The sequence below is a fragment of the Hoplias malabaricus genome, chromosome 12 (assembly GCF_029633855.1).
Source record: "Hoplias malabaricus isolate fHopMal1 chromosome 12, fHopMal1.hap1, whole genome shotgun sequence".
In the NCBI taxonomy this organism is placed as follows: Eukaryota; Metazoa; Chordata; class Actinopteri; order Characiformes; family Erythrinidae; genus Hoplias; species Hoplias malabaricus.
The window spans coordinates 23,672,762-23,698,114 of NC_089811.1; the positions used below are offsets into that span (position 1 = coordinate 23,672,762).

Here is a 25,353-nt window from a genome sequence, read left to right on the forward strand (position 1 = left end):
AGGCCAATGACTGGCAGCTCTGGAGAAAGTGCCTAGGATTAGACGGAATGGAGCTGTGTCCAAAGAACTAGAGTGCTCAGTCACATAAACATGCTGTTTGGAGCGGAAATCAGACGAGTGCGGTGTCTTTCTGGGCAAATCCAAAGCTGTTTACAGGGTCTGTTTGGGTATCCTTCCCATGTTGCCACCCCACCCATCTGTTCCAGTGGCCTTCAGCGGGTGCAGCGTGGGGGCCAAGAGGCTGAAATGACAGTTTGTGGCCTTGTGTGTGTGTGTGTGTGTGTGTGTATTTTTTCAGTACTGTAAAGAGACGCCACTAGCTGTGTCTTTGCTTCACTCCATTTCACTTTGCTCTACTGAATGCTAGAGTCAGAGTCTGCTTGACCCTTATTCTCCTTACATTGGGCCTCAGCTACCTGTGGTGCAGCTAAGCAATCCATCTTTCTCAGAGCACACACACACACACTCACACACACCGTGCTCCCCCCTGACAAAAAAGCACACTGACATCTTAATGTTGAAATGTTCCATCGGTGGGTTTCTTCAGTGTGTCATTCTTGTTGAAAGGGTTTTGGATGGATTCCATAATGACTCTGGCATGTTAGACGCCAAAAGATTTGAAGACTGTATGGGTTTTGTGAGCACGTATATACAATACTGTGCAAAAAATCAGAGACCACCATGAATTAGTTTTATATCTTGTTCAGCTTTAAGTGGGTTTAGGTATTTAGGTATTCCACTTGTAGTGCACCCCAGCCTTAGTGAATGTGCATGGTGTGTTATTTAGATTCTGAGAACCAGAAAATTCAGAGCTTTTAAGGTATGAATATGTCCCTGCAGATTTTTAGGTAGTCCCCTGAAAAAGAATGGACGCTGCGATAAAGGCAAAGTGTGGAAGTTATATGTTTATTTAATTAGTGTTTACTATTTGTTGACGCTTCTGCTCAGATGTGTCTTTTTCTGACATTAAAATTTAAATAACACACTACATGACCATTTTGACTATAGCTTAAATGCATGACATGTGATGTCTGACTTTGCACAGTACGTTGTATGAAATAGTCACTGTTTTGGAATCTCTCCTTCTTTTCTAGGTATTCAAAGCTACAGTGGGCACCCTCACAACACAAGGCTCTTCACACCACGCACGATAGATTACAGTCTTACAATGCATCCCTGGTTAACATGCAGGTATATCTCATTTGGAAATCAGTAATGTAGAGCACATGCTTTGAAGCTCTTTCTTTGAGTCTGTCAGATGAATACCACTGATAGAGCTTCAGGTTCTTTCTTTAATGCTTTCACATCATACATTGTATCTCGGTGTACAGATGGGAGATTCTGCTAAGTGAACTCTAATCGGAATGAATTATGTGCCTTCATACCAACTCCGTTCAGACATTTTCAAGTAAAATAGTAGCATTACAATTTACATTCACCAGATGCTGTTGTATGTCTGGTTGTGATAGACTGTCAAAGAGTCCTTGACACCCTTCCGAATTCGGTCGTATTAATAAGACGTGTGAGATATTTTGCTGCAAGAGCAGCTTTTGCTCTTTTGACTTTATACTTGATGTTGTAACATTTCTGTTAATATTTACACCCCTGTAGGGGCTTTAAACCCCTCTAGCCAACACTTGGCATTCAGCATGGTGACCTGAGGTTCATGTGCAGCTGCTCCAGAGTGTCCAATTTTAGAAGATTGTACAGGCTCTGTGTGCACAGCTGAATGTATGTTGGCACAATGAGTGCACCTTAAAGTAGCTGAACTCACTAATCATGAGGGGTATCTGTTTTTATGTAATATGATAAGGGGGATTCAGCTTTTATATCAAGAATACATAGATGTGTATATTTTTATAAATATAAATAGGCTGATGAAGTTTAAAGTAAACTTTGTTCACTTATTAATGTTGACAGATGTAAATGTAAAAGCACTTATATCCCTCCAAATTTCTAAGCACCATGCACATCCATAAATTCGCCCACTGCCGAAAAGAAACTGCCCAAACAAATAAACAGGTTCAGTTTCACAAAAAGTCAAAATACAGTAGGCATTTGCACCATAACATCTTTAGTCTGAGAGCACTATGGCAGGGCCACAGCTACAGAACACTCAGAGTGCCCATATGGTATAGAGAGAGAGAGAGTGAGAGTGTGGGGCAGAGAGGGAGGGAGGAGGCTGTTTTTGAAGTGCGCTGGACTGTAGCCAGAGGAGATGAGCTTAGTTTGGAGACTGCACGGCCTGTCAGGCGTCAAGGCATGACAATGCAACTCCTACAGAAACTAGACTTGCCTCACTTATTAGAAAGCCAATATATGCCTGAACAGATTTTATTTTTAGGGCATTCAGGCTGGTGTCGAGTTGAAATCTTATATTTTAAAGTTCATAAAAATAAGTTAAATATACAGCAAACTGTGTTCCATCAACATGATTTTCTGGCTGTGCTTTCTTTATATTGTATTGTTCTCAAGGCATTGGTAATATTTTAAGAAATGGAGTTGGATGAGAACTGCAATTATATATTAATTTTTCATTATTTATTCATTTATTATTTGAGTGCATGTTCTCTCGTTAAAAGCAAAGTAGAAAAGAACTACTGTTCTCATAGCAAAATTACCACCCCACCCCCAATCTGTGTTCATTCAGAAACTCTGCCCTCCAGATCCATATAAGGCATTGCAAGTTTTTGTTTTTTTATTATCTCTTAAGACAGAAAGTATGTTTGAGCAAGAAACAGAACATAGCATGTTCGTGGTTGACTTTTGTAGCACTTCTGCTATGCATTTACGTTCATGTTTTCAAATTCTGCTGAATTTGGAGTCACGTTCACCTTAAACAATGCATTTAAAATAGCAACATTACTCACATGTGGAGCAGGAAAAGACCACTATCCTCATCTCTGTTGATGCTTTTCCACCGGAATCCAGCATAGAAATTGCTTCTAGATACCATTTCTCGGCTGCACATCACTCAGACAGATATACGTTGTGTGTTCCCCATTTACTGAACAAGGGCTGTGTATAAACACTGGACCTTTTTCCAAGGTGTAAATTGGATGAAAATCTTGCACATCCTTAATGTAATTGGAATTTACACACAATGTTGATTTTGCAGACATATCTGATGCTTTTAATAAAATTAGTATTGTTAGAGAATGCACATCTATTTGGCTGTGTGTGTGTGTGAGAGAGAGAGAGATGCTACTAAATCTCTCAGTGGTGCCACATCAATCTTGGCGCTGCTGTTTAAAACAAACGCTAATCAATCAGTCAGCCCTCTAAATCAGTAATCACAGACCTGTCCATTGGCTTCTTTCTGTTTCTCTGACCCTCCCACTCTATCCATCTCTGCTAAACCAGCCCAACTCTGTTTGGACCAGCTGCTAAATGATTGTCCTGTCTGTTTGTGTTGGTTAGGGCAGTTAGTACGTGCATTGAGCTGAATTGAGCCCATCCCGACCAATTACTTTCTACCTTCGTTTGCCTCTGCTGCCCTGTTTCTGATGCTTGAATACTTGGTTTCCCTAAAGTCGACAGCTTGGCTGGAAAGTGTCTCTTTTGATTATGTCTCTAGTACACAGTTACTTGCCACTTCATCATTCAAGTTTATAACAGTAATGAAAGAGGGAGGATCAGAAGTCACAAGACATTGTCAGAGAACAAAGTGACAGTAGATGGCTTGAGGCAGTGCACACACACTGGAGGAGAATAAATGTGCTGAAATGAGTTCTTTGAAGCAAGACTTGGGATTGCCAACTAGAGAAATATTCATTTGTTTATTATAATTTTCCTAGGAATGCACCACTGATATATAATATGTACAGATTATTAGCATTGCAGAGAAACCTCCTTTATTTACACCAGTCATCTATAACATAATGACCACTTCCATGTAGTCCATTTGTTGATCTGCATACATTTTCTGCACCATTTCACTCTTTTTCCATTTCAATAGTCAGGACCCTATAGATCCAACACAGACTACAATTTGTATTGGTACAATTACAAGGTGCCCCTGTATGGTCAGTGGAGCTGATAGGACGTCTGTAAATTCTGTCATGTTTCTATGTGCAAACATCAGATGCTCTGTAAATAAAACTGAATTGAATTTAATTGAGAAAAAGGCTGAATTCAGACAGATATCTGGACCAAAGTACACTAAACGAAGGATGACAGGAGCATGCCTGATGTTATCAGATGGTATCATTTTACCAGCACCTGTGAAACTGCTTGAAAAGTTGTATGGAGTAAAGGCTGGCATAAGCCTTTTATTTTAAAAATGTCACTTTAATGTTTGCGTCAGAGTTAAGAACCACTTTAGAGCTTGTTTGAAGGGAAAAGGATGATCCATATTATGGATATGCAAATTAGCTTTTTCATCCTGCTTCTCAGGTCAGTTTTGTACTTCAAAGCAAATGCTTGACTTTAATTTAAATAATATTCGATTATAGGGGCATCCAACTATTGGTCCTATACTCAGGAGGGTGTAGGTTCCAGCCACTTGAGAAGTCCTAAGAGAGTACAGTTGTCTTCAGTTTCAAGGTGGGATTTACCCCTCAGTTTCTTCATCATTCCTCAAAGAACAGTTCTTGGCAGCATGGACATCTGTCAGCTCCTCTGGCGTGTTGGACTGGCCAGTGGCATAACATTAGCATTCATTCATTCGTTGTCTGTAACCGCTTATCCACTTCAGGGTCGTAGTGGGTCTGGGGCCTACCCGGAATCACTGGGCTCAAGGTGGGAACACGCCCTGAAAGGGGCACGGTTGACACACATTCACACCTGTGGGCACGTTTGAGTCGCCAATCCACCTACAACACACTCCTCAGAGATAGTCACCCGGAGCGGGACTCGAACCCACAACCTCCAGGTCCCTGGAGCTGTGTGAATGCGACCTGTTGTGCCACTGTGCCGTCCCATAACATTAGCAGCAATGTGGGGAAAAAAAAGTGGTTGACAACATATGTCTCATAGACTCAATCCTAGCTGTGCTGCGGTTCTTTTCCACATGGCACCTACACTACTCTGCCCCTTTTACCTGGTCTGATTTTCACTACCACAGCTCCCTCCTGAAATGTAGCCAGTGACATCGCAAAACACCATCTTAAATGGGAACAGCAGGCTTATGCTAACCACAACAACAAAGGAGAGAGCGTCAGGCTTGTATTTTTTACTGTGAGCGTTTGTGCCTCTTGAAAAGACCATGGCACAATTTTACGAGCTGCCATTTTGAGTCCATCTGAGATAAATCAAGTGCGATACTGTAGAAGTCACTGCTAGGCTCACTTGGAAACAGGAGTGAGCAGGTGCTAAAATAGTACCCAGTTCCAGGTATCCAAATAAATACCAAAAAAACTAGAGTAAGTAACAAGCAGTGGAAAAATCGCATTGGTAGCAATGTGTATGAAACTGGAGACAACCAACAATCGGGTAAAAATTCAGCAAAAAAAAATCTGTTCACTGAAGTTGAGTGTTTTTTAAGGAGAATCTGAATTTAGCTGCTTCTGTGGCTAGAATATCTGCCTGCAAAAACACATAATTACACACTGCCACCAGGCAAAACGGTGATGTCTGTCTCAGGATGCTAGCTTTACATCTCCCGGCTTGGTAGGAAGGTGGAAGCTAATGCATGTGACGACAGCCACCACTTCTTTTGAACTGTTGCTAACACCCCATTGGACTGCTCAACACATTCGGAGGAGAAATTTAAATTCCCAGATCCGTTATGGCAGCTAAATGATGTGTGCATTGGCTAGTACTGAGTAATATGGAGAGAATAAGCCAACTCACTCAAACAGAGTAAGGTAAATATTATGCTCTTGGAGACCTTTTGGGTGGTTTCCTACCTTCCTCCAAAAGATACATAGTGTGGTTTCTGAAAAAAGAAAGAGACAGAATCCACACAGTTGTAGCATTGTGATTTTTATTGATTTATTTTGCCTTTTTTTTGGTTTGCTTTGTTTCTTGTGATTTTTTTTTAAATTATGATTTGTTTGGTTCACGGCATCATAACTCTTTACTCTGTTAAAAATAACATGCACGAATGGAAACTACTCCAGGCACCCCACGGCTGTATTGTAAGTGATGATGTCGTTGCTAGGTTACATGCATTTTGTGGAGTAATACCAGAAGGGCTTCGGTCAGCGTGTCACTATCGCGTAATATTGACGCTCCTGGGCCGTCTCTCAGCCAATCACATTGCAGGGTCGGGACCTAACTGTGGTATACTATTTCTTTGAAATGTCACTGTATGGTCCCGCATCCCAAGAACCGTTCACTGAAAGTGACAAATGATTTTAAATGGCATGATTGCAAAGAGGTTCTTTTATTTTTCCAGCCCTGCTCCAAACCCTTTTACAGTAAATATCCCAGATCCCAGCCTGGCCGGGGCCCATCAGGCACTGCAAAACCGCGCGGCGCAGTGCCTCCAAAGACAGGACACCTTGCAACCCCGCTGTCAGGTTGGTGAAAAGCCTGGATCTATTTGCATGAAATAAATAAAACCTCGTGGCTCATCAAGCGCAGTGCTGTGGCAAAAGGTTTCCTCTCCCAGATGCAGTCTCCATCTGTCCCCCCAGCCACCCCGCACATTGTGTTCTTCTTCTGTGGTGGTAACTCTTAAGTAATTCCATTGGAGCAGTACTCTTATTAATGGCCTGTACACTCACGCTCTCTCTCTCTCTCTCTCTCTCTCTCTCTCTCTCTCTCTCTCTCTCTGCTCTTGTTCTTCTCCCCTCCACATCTCTTGCTTCCCACTGTGAGGACATTTTTTCCTAACATTGGGAGCCCCTGATCACATTGGTTTGTAACTATAGGCGAGGCAACGTGGGCTAATTAATAATGTGTTGAATAATGATTGGTCAGTGCGCTTTTTTTTTTGTGCAGCGGCCCTGATGAAAAGGAAGAGCTTTATTAAGAGTGTTTAGTGAGAGTCTTGCTGTCATTCTCTCTCACTCTTTTATCTCTCCCTTGGTCCTATACTTTCTCTCTCTCTCTCTCATTCACTGTACCGCTTGTGTTTGTTTGTCTCTCTCTCAGATTCTCTGTTGCCCTCATTTCTCTCTCCTGTCTCTCTCTCTCTCGCTCATACTCATGATTTCTTGTGTCTGTAGGTTTCTGTAGCCAGACCTCATGCTGACTTACTGCTCAGCTAATGTTCCACAGAAGTCTGACACTGCATTTTACTTTTGCCTTTTTAGTTTTTGTTTCAGGTGTTATGTATTTTCTCAGGGTTTGCACTGTATCTTAATGAATTAGTGTCAGATTTATTATGGTTTTTCAAGCCCTGATCCTTCTGGGTGTATTGGTGAAAGCTAGTGTCTTTTAATGTTGGAGAGAGTGTGTGTTAGTGTGTTAGCTCAGGACCAGCTGGGAGTAGATATCAGTGTCTGTTTTCAGGCCTTGGTATTGCAGTAGTGTTTCTCGTTCTCTCTCTGTATGGTCCCTGTTACCTCTCTGTGTTATGGGTTGCACTGATGCAATGGGGAGGACAGACACACACACCCACACCCATGCGCACACACAAAGAGCACACACAGCCCACAAACGAGCATCCCGGCGCTTCCACTGCGATTTGGAGGGCCTCTGATAATGAAGCCATATAAGCCTGTTATTTGCTGTTTTACAGCTTGTTTTATGAAGGTGAGCTGACAGGCCTCGTCTATAATGGTTCCTGTCACTTTAACTGACAGCATTATCAAGAGAAAAGGGCCCAAAGAAGAGTGGCGCTCCAGAGAATGGCCGGGCTCTTTTAGCCAGCCGCTCGGCTTTGATGGCGATCTGGCTGCAGGCTATCATTTTACATTTTACGCTGCCCGCTATTGTCAGGAGGCCATTATTGGCGCTGAACTCTGGTTTAATTCTCACCTTCTTGCTAATCAATTACAGCGTTGATCCATTAATCAGCTAAAGTGAGGGGGGAGGGGGGTGGGGGTGAAGAAAGAGAGGGTTAAAAATGAGCTCCGTTCACGGCCTCGGGCGCATTGTAGCCGTTTAGCTAACCAGCCTGAATGGCCTTTTTTTTTCTTTCCCCTCCACTGGGGGCTCCAGCTCGGGAGGCCACAAGTTGGGATACTCTCACACTTAAAGGAATGCCTCTTTATAACACTCTAACACGGAGCGCTCTCCAAGACAAAAAGAGCGCCGGCAAGTTTCTTTACGTAGGTCGGTCGTAATTAAGAGATACTGTGTGGTATTTGTCGTCATAACATTATTAGTGCGGGATAATTGGATTTACATTATTTTTCATTGTTCACAGTGTAATCACTGAAGTCCCGAGGGAACACACTGTAAATGAGAAATGATGTGTTAGTTTAATTAACATGTGGATGAGCACGTATCTGATAATTATCAGTGGTTATAATGTCATTCAGTGGATTGCGGAACCTGGCAACACGCTGCATTTCATTACTCCTGTTTGTAAATGACTGGTTTTTTCCTTTGCTCTTTTTTTCCCTTCAGCTATTTATCCTTGTTGTTGTTGTTGTGGTTTTATTGAGTGGAAATCTGCATATAACTCTGAACACACTCTCTCTCTCTCTGTATGCATATCACTATTAATCGGTGAGTGTGTTTGTGCGGGGGAATGCAAATGAGTGCGCTTTAGGGTGGGGGTGCCGGCGGGGGTTGGGGCATCATTTGGAAAGGTTTTATAAAAACATGTCAAACAAACCTCTGCTCCCCTGCCCCTCCTCATCTGCTCTCAGTCTCTGAGGTGGCATGATTTAACTGTAAATGAAGCCCTGCCACCCATTAGAATGGACAGCGCACACTGACTCGGGGAAACTGCGAGACACTCTGTTCCGTTCCAAATGAAGTAAAGGGAGTAAGGAAGAGGACGGTGTTCGTGGCATGTGAGCTCCTGGAATAATAATCAAACATGCACCACAATTATTAATTCTCTTTTTCAGGCCCTGCTTGCACTTGAGACTCCTCTCGGAGACAGGGAAAGGCTCTTTTTAAGAGGCATCCACGTGTTGAATCAGCAAGTGGAAGAGGGGGAGGAAGTGTTCCTCTGGGGTTTAGAAGCTAATTGTGTCAGTGCACAAAGAGGCACTTCAGAAGAACGGCTGAAGAACAAAACGGGCAGGAAAAGTGAGCGCTGAGTGGTGCCACTGTGGAGTTTCTTCTGTGTGGAGACGTCACTGATCTGCTGTCACCTTTTAACAGCTTCGGTCAGAATAGGAGCCGGCTTCCTCTTTCCTTTTCTCTCTCTCTCTCTCTCTCTCTCTCTCTCTCTCTCTCTCTCACACACACACACACAAACACCTGTCTTTCTTTAGGCCGCATCCTGTCATCCTCTACCTCTCTGATGGTCTTTGAAAATCCAATTCTAGCCCTTTTCCCAACTTTTTTGGATCTCAGTGTTAGTCTCTGTCTGTCTCTCTGTCACCTCTCTCTCTCTCTCTCTCTCTCTCTCTACCCCCTTTCTCTCTCTAGATCCTCTCTCTCATTTTTACACTCACTCTGATTCAGTTTCTCTCCCTCTCTTTTTCCTTGCTCCTTCTCTCTCTCTTCCTCTGTCTCTGACTCTCACACTGGCATTTTTCACTCTCACATCTTGCCTGTCTCACTTTCTTCAGGCCTCTTTAAGCCTCATCCCATCGTCTTTGACCTCACTGGCAGTTCTTTGAAAATTAAATTTTAGCCCTTATCCCCGTTCTTTTTCAGTGTTGGTCTCTCTATCTGTTGCTTTCCTTCTCTCTCTCTCTGTCTCTCTCTGTCTCTCTCTCTCTCTCTCTCTCTCTCTCTCTGTATAATTTTCTCTCCCACTCATTTATCTCTCTCTCTCTCTCTCTCTCTCTCTCTCTCTCTCTCTCTCTCTGTATAATTTTCTCTCCCACTCATTTGTTTCTCTCTCTCTGTCTCCCTCTCTCACTTTTTTTTTTTTTTTTTTTACGAGACAGCCTGGCCCCACACCCGTCCAGCAGCTCCTTGTGGGTTTTTGTGGAGGGAGGACTAGGGCTGGGGGGGGGGGACGACACTTCTTGTGTAGATTTTTCAATTCTTCAGCGTGTCACTTGGCTGTGAGTGCCATTGTCTGGAGGCTCTTTTCTCCCTGCCCCTCCGCCGCAGCGAGTTGTGTCATTCCCTCATGATCAGCACTTTTGTTGCCTTTGTTTTTGGCCGTACCTCAGAAGTCCATCTCGTCTTTTATCTGCCTCCCATTCATGCAGAAGGGAACAGTTGTGCTCTGTTGTGGAGATGTTCCACTGGATTTCCACCAGTGGGGTTTCCTTTCAGGCCCTTCAAAGTGCTACAATGGGGCTCCAAAGGCCTGAATGGCTATTGCCGAGTGCACGCTCTTAGCGAGCCTCTCTCTTATTTTGTTTTCCCGGAGTCAATAAAAATGCTAAGTTAAAAGCTAACCCCGATGCCCTCCCCACACCTCCCCAACTCTTGTTGGCTCCCCTTTTATGTTCCTCCCTCAATAATTTCTAAAGAAAAATTAATGGGAGAATATTCGCTCTTGATCTCACCAGGAGAAAAGGAATCAGAGAAGGAAGCAGTTGGGTTCTTAGATCAGCGCAGGATGAAACTCGAGTTTTTCATTTCCGTGTTTGATTGTAAGCGCACATCTGCGACTCCAGGCAGATGTTTGATAGAAAGGACCGCCAGAGTTTAGTACAAGGAACGTGCTGTTGCTTTTTTTTGTTTTATTGCCCACTCTCCACGATGGTTTGCGAGGTGAGTCGAATATAGACATTTCTTCAGCGGAGGAGGAAAGCCCTGATTGATATTTGACAGCTGAACGAGCGCAGACTTTTAGGTTGTCGAGCATTGTGCGCGCAGATGAGAAGCGAGCAGAGGCCGCTGCAGAGGAGATTACAGGGGGATGCATAGGCCAGTGCAGATAACGGCTATGACTTCATCCTCATTGTGCGGATTAGGGCGTAAAATCCACTCTAATGAGGCGAGCGCGGGAGAGGAGGGGGAAAAAGCCACAGTCCAGTCGACTTCTGAGGTGCTGCTGCTGGGGTCACCAGCCACCAGCTGATCCTGTTTAAAGAGGATCAGATACTTCTCATACAGCCAGAGAGAGAGAGAGAAAACGAGCAAGAAAAAAAATTCTCCCTGACCGTCCTCTGTGCCCCTGGTTAATTTGGCCACATTTTTTTGGACCAGCTCTTGTGTCTTCAGGCTCAAAAACAAGCATGCTCCCATGCTGAGAAGCAGCTTTTATTGGGATTGTTTTAGCCTGGTGCTGGGCGGAGGTGTGAGGGCAAGACAAGGCGTGGAAACCAAATAAATATTGATGATTCTTTGACTGTTTTATTTTTTCCCCTATTTTATTTCATGTTTATGCATCGCGGCATTGATTTTCCTCCTGTTTCATCTTGTTTGTCTTTTTTTCCCTTTTCAGTCCTAAATTTAATTTAAAAGCTTAAACCGCGACAGATCCTGGAAGTAGTTTGCATATTAAAAAGATGCTGATTATCACAGAGTAGAAACACAAATCTTTAATTTTGTGCTGTTTAGACACAGCTACTGCTGTCACTGCCAGACGCTGGAAATAATTGTGAAATCTGCATATTAAGAGGACTGTGGTTGACAGTGCCCGTATGAGAAGGGGAGGGGGTGGTGGAGAGGGGAGAGGCACAAATTGGACAACACCTTCTTCCTCTGTGCTGTGACCAGAATTCAGAATTTGCAAGCACTTAAAGAACCAATGGTATAACCTGGAGTATAGATAGACCCCCTAATCAAAAACTAAATACCATAAAATTACTGCTTCAAAATCACTGTGATGCTCCACTGACCTGTAATAAGGAGAATAGGGCCTCATTTGAAGAACTGCACTATTGTCTCTTTTTCGACTGCATGGTAGCTACTCTACTCAACTCGGTCTACTTGGTTTTTGGTCCCTGGTACCTGCTTGGTTTACTACTATACTGGCTCCCCAAAATATTGCCAGTCACACTGCAAACAATCAGGCTTTGGACACCACAACCACAGCAATGGCAATTTTTTTTGTTGTTTGTTTGTTTCTTTGTTTTCTTTTGGGACAAAACACAGTTCTGCATATGGGAGCTTTTCCTGCCCTGTCCTGTCCTGTCCAGCTGTAGCTGTATTATTTCATCGGCCACCAATCCAAAGAACATCTGAACCTCTTCAAAAGACAGTGGCATAATTTTACAAGCTGCCCTTGAGAGTTGAATAAAAACAAATGTGATCCCTACTGTAGCTAGGAGTGCAGTGGAAGAGCACCACCTTCCTCACTTCACCCCATCCCCCTTGATTTTATGACAGTGCTGTGAAACAAAATTACACCATGCACCTGTAGGAGAAGCCCAGGAGCAATAACACCATATCTTACCTAGTATTTCTTTAAAGTTCATAGAGTTTTTAAAGAAAACATTTTGGAACATTATCCAAATCGACAGCAGCAAGCGTAAGCAATGGAAACACAATAGTAGTGTCATGTCACCCAACACGTTAGCATGTATCTGCATATTCAGTCTACAGCAATTCACCTCTTCCTGTTCACCTTACAGTATATTACTATAAATCATTCTTTGCAGCCTTCTGGAGCTGAGTCACAGGGTTTATTGTCTTGACTTGTCTTTCTCCCTGAAATCATATCTCCACTGTCAGACAGCTGCAATAAAAGAATTAGAGACCCACATGTTCATTAATGACAGGTCAGGAGTAAAGCCGGTGAAGTCGGTGAGGAGTCGGGTTTGTTTACTGCAGTAAGTGTAGCAAGAACAATCCCGCACTGTGGGATGTGGACCTGCGGTTCAGCATCATTCAAAAGAAAGCGGGTGAGCGAGGAAGCAGTGAGATTAACGCCCATGGCTTTCTGCAGTACTTGACAAATCTACTTACAGTCAGTCAAGCTCAAACCTGACAGCACGGGTTGCTGGAAAGTGGCATTCGGAACCATTTCACAAGGCACTCTGTGTACAAGTTTGTGTGAATTTGATACGGACCAAAATGATAAAAATGGTATAATGTAGGGATGGGTGGTATCCACTTCCTTCATATCATCACACCATTGCAAAATTTTAACATGGTGTAAGGATTTATAGGGGAAAGTGCTGGGGGTGGTGGGCATCAGTAATGACAAAACGTAATTCAGCTGTTTAACAGCACAGTCGCTGTTCAACTCAGTGTCACACGTGTTTACGATAATAACTAGTGTCTAGTGCATGCCCCACATTACAGGATAATCTGACTGATTTTGAGGCTGATTTGCTCTTCCCAAGAATCCTCCAGATCTTAGGGTGATCATGAACTACTAAGAGAATAATAATGGACTGAAAAAAATAGATGAGAGAAAAAGGACAGGTAGCTGCCCAGCTAGGCTTAGATAAGTGAGCTAACAGGCTAAACACCATAGCACAAACAGTGTTCCAGTGAACTGAGGCTCAAATCTCTATTGTTTACATGTCTTTTGAATGTTTTTGCCTGTTTTTAGCCTTGCTTTCACTGAATATTACCCTAACTCACAACTACGATGGGGTACTCAGCTTGTGTTTTATTCCCTCACCTGGGTTCAGAGCATGGCACCACCAGTTGACACAGCACCCCCGCCCTGTGTCTTAAATGCACATTAATGCATATGGATTACATTAATAAACATGGGAGAAAAGAGAGAACGTTAGATTAAAGTAGTTAACCTTAAGTTTGTTAGTTCACATTTAAACGGGTTACAATCCAAAATTTTGTAACCCATGCCGCTATTTAACACAGGCAGTGGTTGCATGACACCACGCCACTTAACATTCTAACAAGACTACATTAAATTATGGTAAGCAAATATTAAAGACGACGTTCACAACAGCAATCAAAAAACACTTTATAGACTCTCCAGTCTGTAAAAAAAAGACATCCGTCATTATTTTAGTCAATGGAGAGCACTACAAACATTTAAAAAGCAGGAACTGAGATGAGGATTAGCTCTATTCCTGCTGCATAGTATAACACTTGATTGTACTAACTTCACCTTTAGGGCGGGGAATTAGGAAACTCCAGTCCTAGAGGTTACATGGTGTGTGTGTGTGTGTGTAGTAAGCTGCTAGCATTTAGCGCTCAGGATACATACTCTGGAGTGGGCTACAGAGGGCTATGTTTATTTACAACACGGACCATACAAAGCCAGGTCACATGGCTGCTACTCATTTCGTTCATACATAAAGGAAAGGTGCAGTGGAGAGCTTCTTAATAGTGTTACTGGATTTAATAGAGAGTCTACACTAAGATGGCGGAGTGCAGCTTAAAGTAGCTGTACCAGATTACCCTTTTCTCCCTGGGGTCACTTTACTACTCACTCTTTCATGGGCGAGACCCTTTACATACATACACCCACATATATATATATATATATATATATATATAAAGAGGTCCCCTCTCTTAACGGCACAGCGTAGCTGTAACTGTTACAATATATGGGTAATATTTCAGATTGTTTCAGATTGCTTGAGGTGGTAATGTCTCCCGATTCGTAACATGAACGTAAACAAACCAGAGACAACTGTAGCTCCCCACAATTGTAGACATCCCCTTTAATTCTACGTTAGCTTAGCTATCATTGCTATCCTAGCCCTGTATAACTCATATCACTCAGCTCCATGCCTTTTCCCTTTCACCTGTGGGGCTGGGGGTTGACACCACTGCTGAAAATAATCTTTGAGTAAACACTGTATATGCTAACCAAACAGACACACAACAGACATTTGACAGACCAGACGCATCATCATTTTGAAATACCTTCCACATTTTTTAATAGAGTGATATAAAGTGTTATATTGTATTATATTATGTTATAACAGTATACTGTCAGACCACCCAACCCTTGTATAATGAATCCTATGCGCTAATTAGCATAGCATTGCTGGTTGAATAATTCCTCATTACCTACAAAAAGAGAGATTTACAACAGATGGGAAAACAATTATTAATTTGAATGTAAATTAATATAAATAGACATTTGAGCCACTTCTATTGGTCCATTCAACATGATTTATACACAGTGCCAAGTACATCTGGTTGTAAGTGATGTGGAGATTTTGTTCCAACACTGGCAATATAAATAACATTAACGCCAGTAGTAGGTCAGTAGTAGGTGTTTGTCTTGTAGAGATTGTGAACATATGTACGTGTTTATAATAAATAACCTGTGTTTTCTCTAATGACAGAAGCCAAGAGATATTCAACTCTCTTCCGTGGTATGAATGCAACTCTGAGATCCAATCCTAAGACCAGACATTATAGAGGTTGGAGAACCCAGCAAGACGTCTTCTCTTTCTGATAGTTGCAAACAGCATGAAATTTCCTCAGACATGAACAAATAATATGCATGATTGTTCCCCAGCACTGAAACAAAAGTTCTGTGGAAGGAGAAAGGGGGGGTGTGTGTGTAGGGGATGTGTGTGTGTGTGTGTGTGGGGGGGGGGGGCAGAAATGTCAGAGTGCCCCAGCTGCTGAAGAGGAAATGCTTGTTACATGTTAATTGAGCAGGCTATTAAATATACAGTCAGCCAATTTGCTAAGTGTCATCAGCATGTTCTTTTAAAGTTCACGCTGGTGGTTAGAGGGATGCGCTTCCCTTTTCCAGGCTTTTTATGAAGTCTAATGTATATCATAATTGCAGCGTCTATAACTTTGCTTCTTCCCGGCTCTTCAGTGTCGCCATAGGATGTTCTTGCATCAGGAGATTCCAATTCAAATGAAAATCAGGAATCAAAATGCTGAAGACGGCTGAAGTCTGTGGTTATCTTTGAGGTAGTGCACAGGGGAAAGTGTTTCATACAAAAACTGGGAACACTGACTAGCTGCAGATTATAGGAGAATGGGGGAAGCTGCTTGACCAGGCTGAGTGCATCTTTCAGAAGCAGCCGAGCGAAATCAGTGTCCAACAGGTCAGAAATCCTGCTTCTTGTGTCTCATATGGAGGGTCTCCAGGCTTATGAGTAATGAAAAGCAGGCCTGTCCACATCCACATGAAAGCAGCCAAGAGCTGAGGGCTTTAGAGGCTCAACAAGTAAATCCACAAACAGCAACACGGTCTGGTAATTTTACAGTCTCTAAGGTAGACGTGCTGCCCTGTGTTTTGATAACCTTTTTAAGTATTTTAAAACATTAATAAATAAAAATTTAACTAATGTAGAATGACAGTGCAACATTTTTATACATACTACAATGTATATTTAAGGGTATTTTAAAAGTTTTAGTCAATATTTCAGAATTTTTATGAACAAAGTGAGTAAAAAAAAATATATACTGTAATTATCTACCTATGTTTGTCAGCTGACCTGCCTTCAGACTTGTTCTCCACTTTTTAAAAATGTATTATTGATTTATTAATTCACACAGTAGTCCACTTTTCCTATTGCATGGTGCCTGTGGCCACAGAAGTTGCCAAATGTAGTATTTCCACCACATGACATTAGCTAATTAAACTTCTACTACTTCGAGCATGTCTCTGTTGCCCGCTGTGATGGCTAGTTTAATAAAATATGGCTTAACGGTCAGTGGCTGTGTTGATGATAAAAACAAATTGGATAACACTGATGAAAAAAATAAATAAATAAAATTAGGGTTGAGTGGAGGAAAGAATCTGTGAGGCTTGAGTGCGAGTTTGAGAAGATTGTGATGTTGTTTCGAGCATGTTGCTAGTTTCTGTTTAGGAATCAGGGCTACAGTTTTCAGGACTAACTCTGTTAAATCATGTCTTCAACATTTCAAAGAAAAAGCTGAGAGGGCTGATTGATTAATGAATATTATGAATATGGAGATGTGTAACAGGAGTTTAGACAATTTAAAGATGGTGAACATAACCATTTTTAGTTTTTTTTTTGTTTGTTTGTTTTTTTTAATAATATGACAATTGCCATTTTCACACCAATGCAACATTTACTAAGAAATGACAAAGCAGCTGGAGGATTTTTGGATTTTAATTACAATAATATGTTTCAAACACACACACACAAAAGTAAAACTACACCTAATAGAAGACACCAATGAGGAATTCACTGCAGTTATACAGCCCTACTTCGGGGACTATTAAACTGATATAGTATGTATAAGTCGGAGTAATGGCAGGGGGAAATGTTGGCCAGATGTGGAATCAAGTCAGTAAAAATGGAGTACTGCAGAAAAGTGTATTGCAGAAGCACTGTACAAGTTACATTGCGAGTGGTTCCACCACCACTGTAATGTAGCAATAATGTTTATGGCTTCTCACTTTTATTGCTCTCCGTCTGCTTTTCTTGTTATGCGAATTATTGTGCAAGTAATATTAGCCCCTGGTGATGGCTGTCTTAGTGGAGCATGCTTCCAAATGAGAATTGGGCAAATCAAGTAATCAAATAAATATTTGGGCGATAAGCTCATAAGTATGTGATGACTTTTCCTGACTGGGTTGCTATGATGAAAGTCGGTGTGAAAATTCTGTTAGGCGTTGTTAAACGCAATGCTGGTTGTTTTATGTTGTGCAAGCGGTGTGCCGCAACGTTTAATGACTTCCACGATTATGAGAGCCTGCTTTCCAAGCTATGGATGGAATAAGCTAATGGTTAGCGGTGCTTACCCTTTGTACAGAATAACAGAATAACAAAAGCCTCACAATGTAGTGGCCATCAGAGAGAGTTCAAAGTGTTCCTCATGAACCGTGTGACAGTGACATGCTTTAAAGCTTTTGGGGAAGCCAAGGCCAGAGGTTCTTTGAAGACTGATATTATTCTTTTCATGCCTGCATAAAATGATCAGTTTCATTCATTTTATATCTGGCCTTGCCAATTTGCAGCAGATGGATATGGTGAAGCGTGAGATTAAGGCCTTTGGAACTCTGTCTCTGTGCAAGTTTCAGTGTAGTTTGGAAAGGCTTTTGGGAAAAATTAATATTCCTATCTATCCATTTCTTTTCTAACTCTAGTAATTAGTTGAGGATTGAATTTCCAAATCAAAAACTTCATTATCAGTGGCGGTGGACTGGAAATAGTAGTGCACAATATGAGAATTTTTATCTTGTAATAAATTAGGTCACATTATGGAACAATATGCATATTTGAGCAGGCTGTGGACATTTTCAGTACCTTAAAATTATAACCAACTGTATGCTTCATCATATTTTACTGGATTTATTGCACTGCAGTGATTCACAAAAAATATATGCTGTATGTTGTATACTGGGAAAATATTTTTGCCATATCATCTACTCTCATCTACTTTGAAATGAGATTATTGACCTTTAGGGCACTGTGGATCAGCTCAGGGTTTTCTTCTGATCCTGCGTGGAGATGGAACATGACATTCTTCAGTGTGGTGTAAAAGGGCCGCAAGCACAAGCATCCCTTGACAGCACGTCTGTGAGCGAGATGGCATTTACGCTGGTTTACACTTTGTCCGAAATGCGAGCGAGGTTTTTAAATCGTCAAGTCCACACATCGAGGCAAAACGTAAATCAACCACTGACCAATCAAAGATCATCTGTGACTTCAACTAAAATGGCTGAGTGTATGATTGGAATGGCAGGGTGGCGTGATGGATCAGAAATGGAAACCCCCATCGCGACTCGCCGCTGTGTGTTCATGATAAAGAGAGCATTCCTTTTTATTTATTTATTTTTTTAAAACATTGCTGTGTGCTCACATTTTGCAACACAGGGGCCTCATGGCCTGGAAAGTCACTGGAAAATAGGGGGCTGGGGGTGTGTGAAACGGCACTGTCTCCTCCCTTAATCCACAGCAGCAGTGACCTTGAGCAAGGCATCTAACCCTCATGCAGGGGGGTGCTGGGGATGGCTGCCCACTGCCCACAGCTCAGGGTGTGTTTGTGTGCTCACTGCCATGCATGGGTTAAATGCAGAGGAAAAACTTGGCTGTAGCTTGGGTGATAACTATAAAAACATATTTATCCCATATGTGGTTGGTATGGTATAGTGGTAACACCATTAGTTCCAGTGAGAGAGACCGGAATTCGATTCCAGGTCTGGGCAAGCAGTCTGTGCTACACCAATGAGTCCTTGGGTAAGACTCCTAACACTGTGTTGGCCTTCCTGTAATACCAATATCCTTGTAAGTAGCTCTGGATAAGAACGTCTACCAAATGCCTTAAAATGTTAATAAAATTGTAAATGAATTAGAACAGAGTTATGGAGCTTTATCACTGCATGGTACCGACACTACGTGGCTCTACTCACTTTTTCATCCCTGGTACCCGATATGTTCCACTAGCACAGCTCCTGTCCAAAATGTAGCCAGTGACGTCAGATTACATCTCAGATAGGAACTGTGGGTTTTGGAAACCACAACAGGTGCAGTAACATGCATTGATGTTTACTAATCATATGTCTATTTGCATATTGTTGTGGTTTTTTGGGACTGAACCCAGATCAGCAGAGGTTTCTTGTTCCTCGTCCAGCTCTCCCTGGAGTCTTTCATCTGCCAAAACCCAAGGAGAGTTTGAACATCTTCAAAAGTCCATGGCATTGTTTTACAACCTGCTGTTAAAAAGTGAGCTGGATAAAAACAAATGTCATCTCTACCATCACTTGGAAAGTTTACAATCACCTTGTATTTTGCTGGGTGTCTGCAAGTCTCTCTGGCCAATGAGAGCTCAGAACTGATTAATCACGATTAGTCCCAGGTACCAGGCATCAGCCTAATGGAAAAGCAAAAGAGCCAAGGAGAGTAGAATAGTATAGGTACCATTCAGTGGAAAAGTGCTATTAGATACTTGGACCTGCTTTCCGTTGCCATAAGAATGTTTATGATTATGCTAATATTTTCTAACTGAATCGTTCAGTTGTAAAAGAAAACCCACTAAAGGCTATGTAAGATTTTAGCTTGTATTGGTTTCGTACAGGGCGGAGAAGGATGTTTCTACCCTTTAGGACCTTTGACTTACTTCTAGAGGAAGAGTACACCTTCCTTTCTCTGCGTAATGACTGTACATCCCCCTCAGAGTCTCTCAGTAGGCGAATCTGGGAAGGTCTGCACGTTTTCCTGTAGCCATGTTGTGAACAGTACTACAGCTCATGAACACGCAATCAGTGTTAACCCCTGCTGCAGAAAACAGCCCAAGGCGCAGGTCCCTCTGTGAGAGGTTAGTGTCTGCCTGTGCATTTCAAAAGGCCGAGCCGTGTTAGGAAAACAGCAAATGTTTCTACAGTAATGGGTGGCTTCATTGCTTCGCCTCCAAAAATCAAACAAGGGAGTGTGAACCAAACAAAGCAATCTCCTTAGTATCTCAGCATAGCATTCTAGCTTCAGTAAAGTGAAACACCCACTGAGTGGAAGATGGAGGCATACATACTGAAGGCAGTCTCTCCATTAGATTCTTTTTGCAAGGGTCTGTGGGTCTGTTTCTGCTCCCCTGCCCTGTTCCACCATCTCTCAAATGTCCATCTGTCAAGGGAACACTTCTTCTTTTTTCCTCAATGGATTTTTTTCATTAATAAATTCTACAAATTTTATTGAGCTAGGATTTTTATTTTATTTTTTGTGTAGGTTTCATGCCTAATTAGCCATTTCTGTTTGTAATATGTGAACACACAATTGACACAATCTCGCAAATATTCCCAGCTGATGGTTTTTAAAGAAATTTTATGTAGCATTTTTACCTTTGTGACGCTCTAGTGACCTTTAATGAGGAGAATACAGCCTCAGGCTCAGCACTGCAGAAACTGCACTATGTAGGAAATTAACATGGGGTAGCTTAGAAATGAATTGCCATTTACAATTAATAAAATTATCGGACGTAAACTGCCCCCCCCCCCTTGATTTCTTAACAGTGCTGTTAAGTGAATTACACTCTGTAGCAGTAGGGGGAGCTCATGAGCAATATATCTCATCTTGCTTAGTGTTCCTTTAATGAGTTTTTCTGTAGTAGTGCACAATGAAGCCAAGCTGTTCATGTGATGATTTGCTGTGACAGTATTCAGAACTGTAGCTCTGTCATTCAAATACAGCCTTTAAATGACTTCTGACGCAGTACACTCTGCAAACTACACCAGACTGAGTGCTTGTGGGAAACCTATGAATAAATCAACAAGCGGCAAAATAGGAAAGAACTAGCAAAGTGGAAAGCTATAATTTCCCTCAAAAACCCACACAAACACAGAGGAGGTATAATCATGTACTTTTTATATGTTATAAATCACTGACTGTCTTTATTGGTTAGAATACGTGGCCATTGCTGCTCTCACAGAGCAATGACAGTGAAAATTGGTAATACGTTCACCTGAAAAAAATGTATTAATTGTATTTATCTTGTACACTTACAGTATGTATTAGTAACAACAATGCTTTTTATTTCTGGAGAGGCAACACACAGGTGTTGGTTTTGCTATAATGTACTCTTAAAAATTAAGGTGCTCTTAAGGTTATTTTGGGCAGTGCCATAGAAGAACCACTTTTGGTCCCATAAAGAACCTTGTTTGTTTAAGACAAGTATGAGTGTGGAAAACCCTTATACAAGTTTTTTAAAGTCATTTAATTCTAAATTTTTTTAAACACCAATGTAAAAGGTATTATGAAATTTTGAGCGTGTAATGACCTCCGCACATTTTTGTTCTTGCTCATATACACTGACGCCTGTAAATACATAACTATGTCTGCCGTGTGGACATTTTCACAGTTTCTGGGATATTTTTTTTCCGTGGTGAAAACTGATTTAAAATATCAGCGATGCTTTGTACACGCACACACAGATAGCAGTGAAAAAACAAACACAGCAGGTTACACGACAGAAAGATCAGCCCTTCTTATATAAATCACATGAAAATAGAGTCATTCAGCATCTGAATTTATTACTGAAACACGATGGTAAACGATTACACACACTCACTCAAACACTCTCTCGCTTGTTCGGAGCCGCTTTATGCCGTTCTCCCCCTCACTCTCTAAAACAAACCTGGTGCTACACTAATTAGCGCCCCTCTAGAAACCATTCGTGCGGAACCACTAGTAAATCTTTGATAAAAAAAAAAAAATAATTATATATATACTATTATATATATATATATATATATATATATATATATATATATATATATATATATATATACTACAGCTAATAAACTTAGAAGATAAAATATCGGCATCGGCTACTCCAAGGTGCTAATTACCAGTTATCGTATCTACCCAAAAAATTAAAAATTGGTGCAGCTCTACATTAAAAGGTTCTTCACACTGACACCTCTCAAACAAATATTGTTATTATGGAACTAATTTTTTTTATGGCAGCCCTCAAAGAACCCTATGTAGCCACTTAAACACTAACTCTTTACCCTCTGTAACCAAAAGTAACCCGTTTCACTGTGTTATTGTTTCACAATAAAAGAACACTATGTAATATTTTTAAATTTCATTACTAGGGAATAATTACAGCTTCAGAATCGTTGAGCTGCACTGGGGAGAATATGTCATTGCTACTCAGCACTGCAGAAATTGCACTATGCAACTTTTGGAGGAAGCTGTGAAACCATCCACCCTCCCTCCCATGCTGTAAAAATGAAGAAAAAAAGAGAAACAAACAAACAAAAAGGCAAATCTAGGGTTTTTAAAAATACTAGTTTTTTGGAAAAATGCATTAGGAGATATTCATATATGAAAATGCACTTGCATTCATTTTGTGGAGACTTCCCATTCAGTTTTCCATAAGGACTCCTAGCCTAACACTAACCCATTAAAATATTTTCTCACCTTAAAATGTATGTGGAGACTAAACTGTTTTGGTGTCCACAGGGTGATACATCCCTGGTACACACACACACACACACCGCCCACCTTGAGTCCTCCAACCTTCAGTATTAGGCCCATTGTCTAATTCTGCATCTTATTTTCATTTTTGCCCATAATTATAAGTGCTATAGGGTTTGGTCTTTCATTTGATGGAGAGTTCCTCCCCCTTTTCCTTCTTTTTGCATATTCCCTTCTCGTCCCCATGAGAGGCATTGTTCCTGGCCAAATTTAAACACTACAGCATTCAGGATCCCTGCGGAGGCTCTGTGTACTTGGGCCGGCAAAGTGCTCGCAGCCATAACTACCTGAATTGCTTTTAATTGCTCGGTATAGCTGCATCATCTTAGTTGAGATTATGCCTGATTGATACTGGAAGGCAATTGTAAGCGTGGAGGATGGGATTAAGTGCCTATTGAAGTGACTTTAGCTTCTTTAGACAACAAAGGCAGAAAGGAGAATACTTTACCCCCTTTTTCTTCTAAAGCCCAATGTCCCCCACCACCCCACCCCACTCCTCCCCCCTCTATTTCCTTTTCTTCTCCCTCCTCCCTGGACGGAAAAGGAACACAATCTACTGATATTATCCCTCTGAGAGCAATGGGAAGGAACAGCCAGGCGAGGACTGTTCCTGGGTATAATTAGCTATATGTGATCCCAATTATTTGGCCCATTCATTAGTGCTAATTGTTTGAGCAGGCCGACCTACAGAACAAATAATTAAAACGTGTGTGCCATAACTGCGACTACTGGTGCATGTGATAAAATGTGTTGGAAAGAGCTGAAGCAATAAAGCAGTGCTTTCATTAAGCTCTGTGAAACTGAGATCTTGGCTCTAGTGGCAGAGCTTTTATTGTTTAGATTAGCTGCGCTACTGTTCGCAACTAGCTAGCACGCTTTCCAGGAGTAATTAGCTGAAAGTATTATGGAGATTTGTTGTGTTGTCCAAACTTTAATTATTTTGCGGGGCTTTGTAATCCCTTTCTGTTTCTGTCTCTTTCAGCCCAGAGTGGCCCTGGCCCTAAATAGATTTATTCAGCTGGAGCAGCTAAGCCTTTGTGTATTAGCATTAAAGGAGAACAATTGGCTGTGATGTTGTGGGTGATAAAGGCGCTCAAATCCTAGGTCAGCAGCACTCATCCCCTTGAATGGGGGGCTTAGAGGAAAACAAACTTTGTTTTGTCATTGTGTTAAACGTATCGGAAGGAAGAAGATGAAGACACAGATAGCCTCCATTCTTAGCTTTCACTGGAGTTCATGTGTCATGTAGAAACAACCAATTACCATAGTGCAAACAGACCTTGGCCAAAGATACACAGGCCCCATTCAGTCATGCCCGTGATTATTTATTTGTTTGTTTAATGTATAGACAAAGCTAATTACCATAGTACAAACATACATTGACCAATTAGTATTAGTTTGTTTAATGTGTGTGTGTATTCACTTGTATAATTAATACAACCACATCTACACTGGCCACATTTACTTTTGCACATTTGTGTATTTCTTTGTTAAAACAATGTATAACCATCATCCAAAGAGACTACAGCCAAAGCCGCAAAGGCCCCTCTCAATTAAGACCCTGTGATTCCCACACTGTGGAGAACACAGATAGAATCACGGAATTGAGGAATTAATACAGAATTCAGATATAAAGATGGAAAGGCATAAGATTTGAACATAATAAATAAATAAATAAATAAATAAATAAATAAACATTTTTACAAACCTACAGAAAAAACGCCACCATTAGTTTAGAATGATGGAGCCGACATGATGCATTGTTAGCCCCTGGAGACCATAATACGTTGAATGTTAAGCCTTTTGCAGCATTTACCAATATATATAATAATGTTTGCTTGTCCTAAACAATGTTTGGCTTGGTCTTACTGAACAGTGTGTTAGCAGCGGTATTAATAAATACAAACTTAAGAACAGCCATCTTGCTATTGTTTGCTTAAGTGAACTTAAATTCTTAAAGAAATCAGACTGTTAAAGAAAAATCCATAAAAAAAAAGAAAATGGGGAATCAGATTAAACAGGATTTAGGAACAAATGAAATGCATTTCACGGGGCCCTACTTAAGGTTATTTTTGTTTAGACAACTCAACTAATTACAACAAATGTCCGGGGCAAAAAATATGTAAACTTCAATTTCACATTCTCATAGATTTTTTTTTTGTGTGTGTGTGTGTGTGTTTTAATGTAAACCTCTTTTATTTATTGTATGCAAGCTAGCCAGCTATTTATGTAGTGAAATAGTTTTTTTTTTTTGTCAAACAACCTTGGCAAAAGCTACATAAACATCATGTACTGATTATTTTCATGTTTTTTGTTTACTCTATAGAAACACTCTAAGTAACAATACTTCATGCCTCTGATTATATTTATTTATTTACTGTTGTATAGGTTCTTTCAGAGGCTGCTTGTATCTCCATGGGACCAGGTCAGTTGTCGAGGTCACCACACCCCAGGCACATCTCTGAAGTACATCCCTCGACGGGCTGTCCTCTACGTCCCAGGCAATGACGAGCGCAAGCTTAGGAAGCTCACCTCTCTGGATGTGGACTGTGCTGTTCTGGACTGTGAGGATGGGGTTGCCCTTAATAAGAAGGTAGCCATCACCACCACAACCGTTAATAATCCCCTAGCACCTGACTTTATT

The 25,353-nt window shown here is 41.3% G+C and overlaps 1 protein-coding gene across 1 annotated transcript in view; it reads left to right on the plus strand.

Moving 5' to 3' along the window:
• The window catches only part of clybl (citrate lyase beta like), a 104,896-nt gene that overhangs the window by 32,520 nt on the left and 47,023 nt on the right, over positions 1 to 25,353 (plus strand). Inside the window, exon 2 of the mRNA XM_066641419.1 lies at positions 25,098 to 25,302. Coding sequence (XP_066497516.1) covers positions 25,098 to 25,302 — 205 coding nt within the window. The remainder of the gene's footprint in view (positions 1 to 25,097; positions 25,303 to 25,353) is intronic.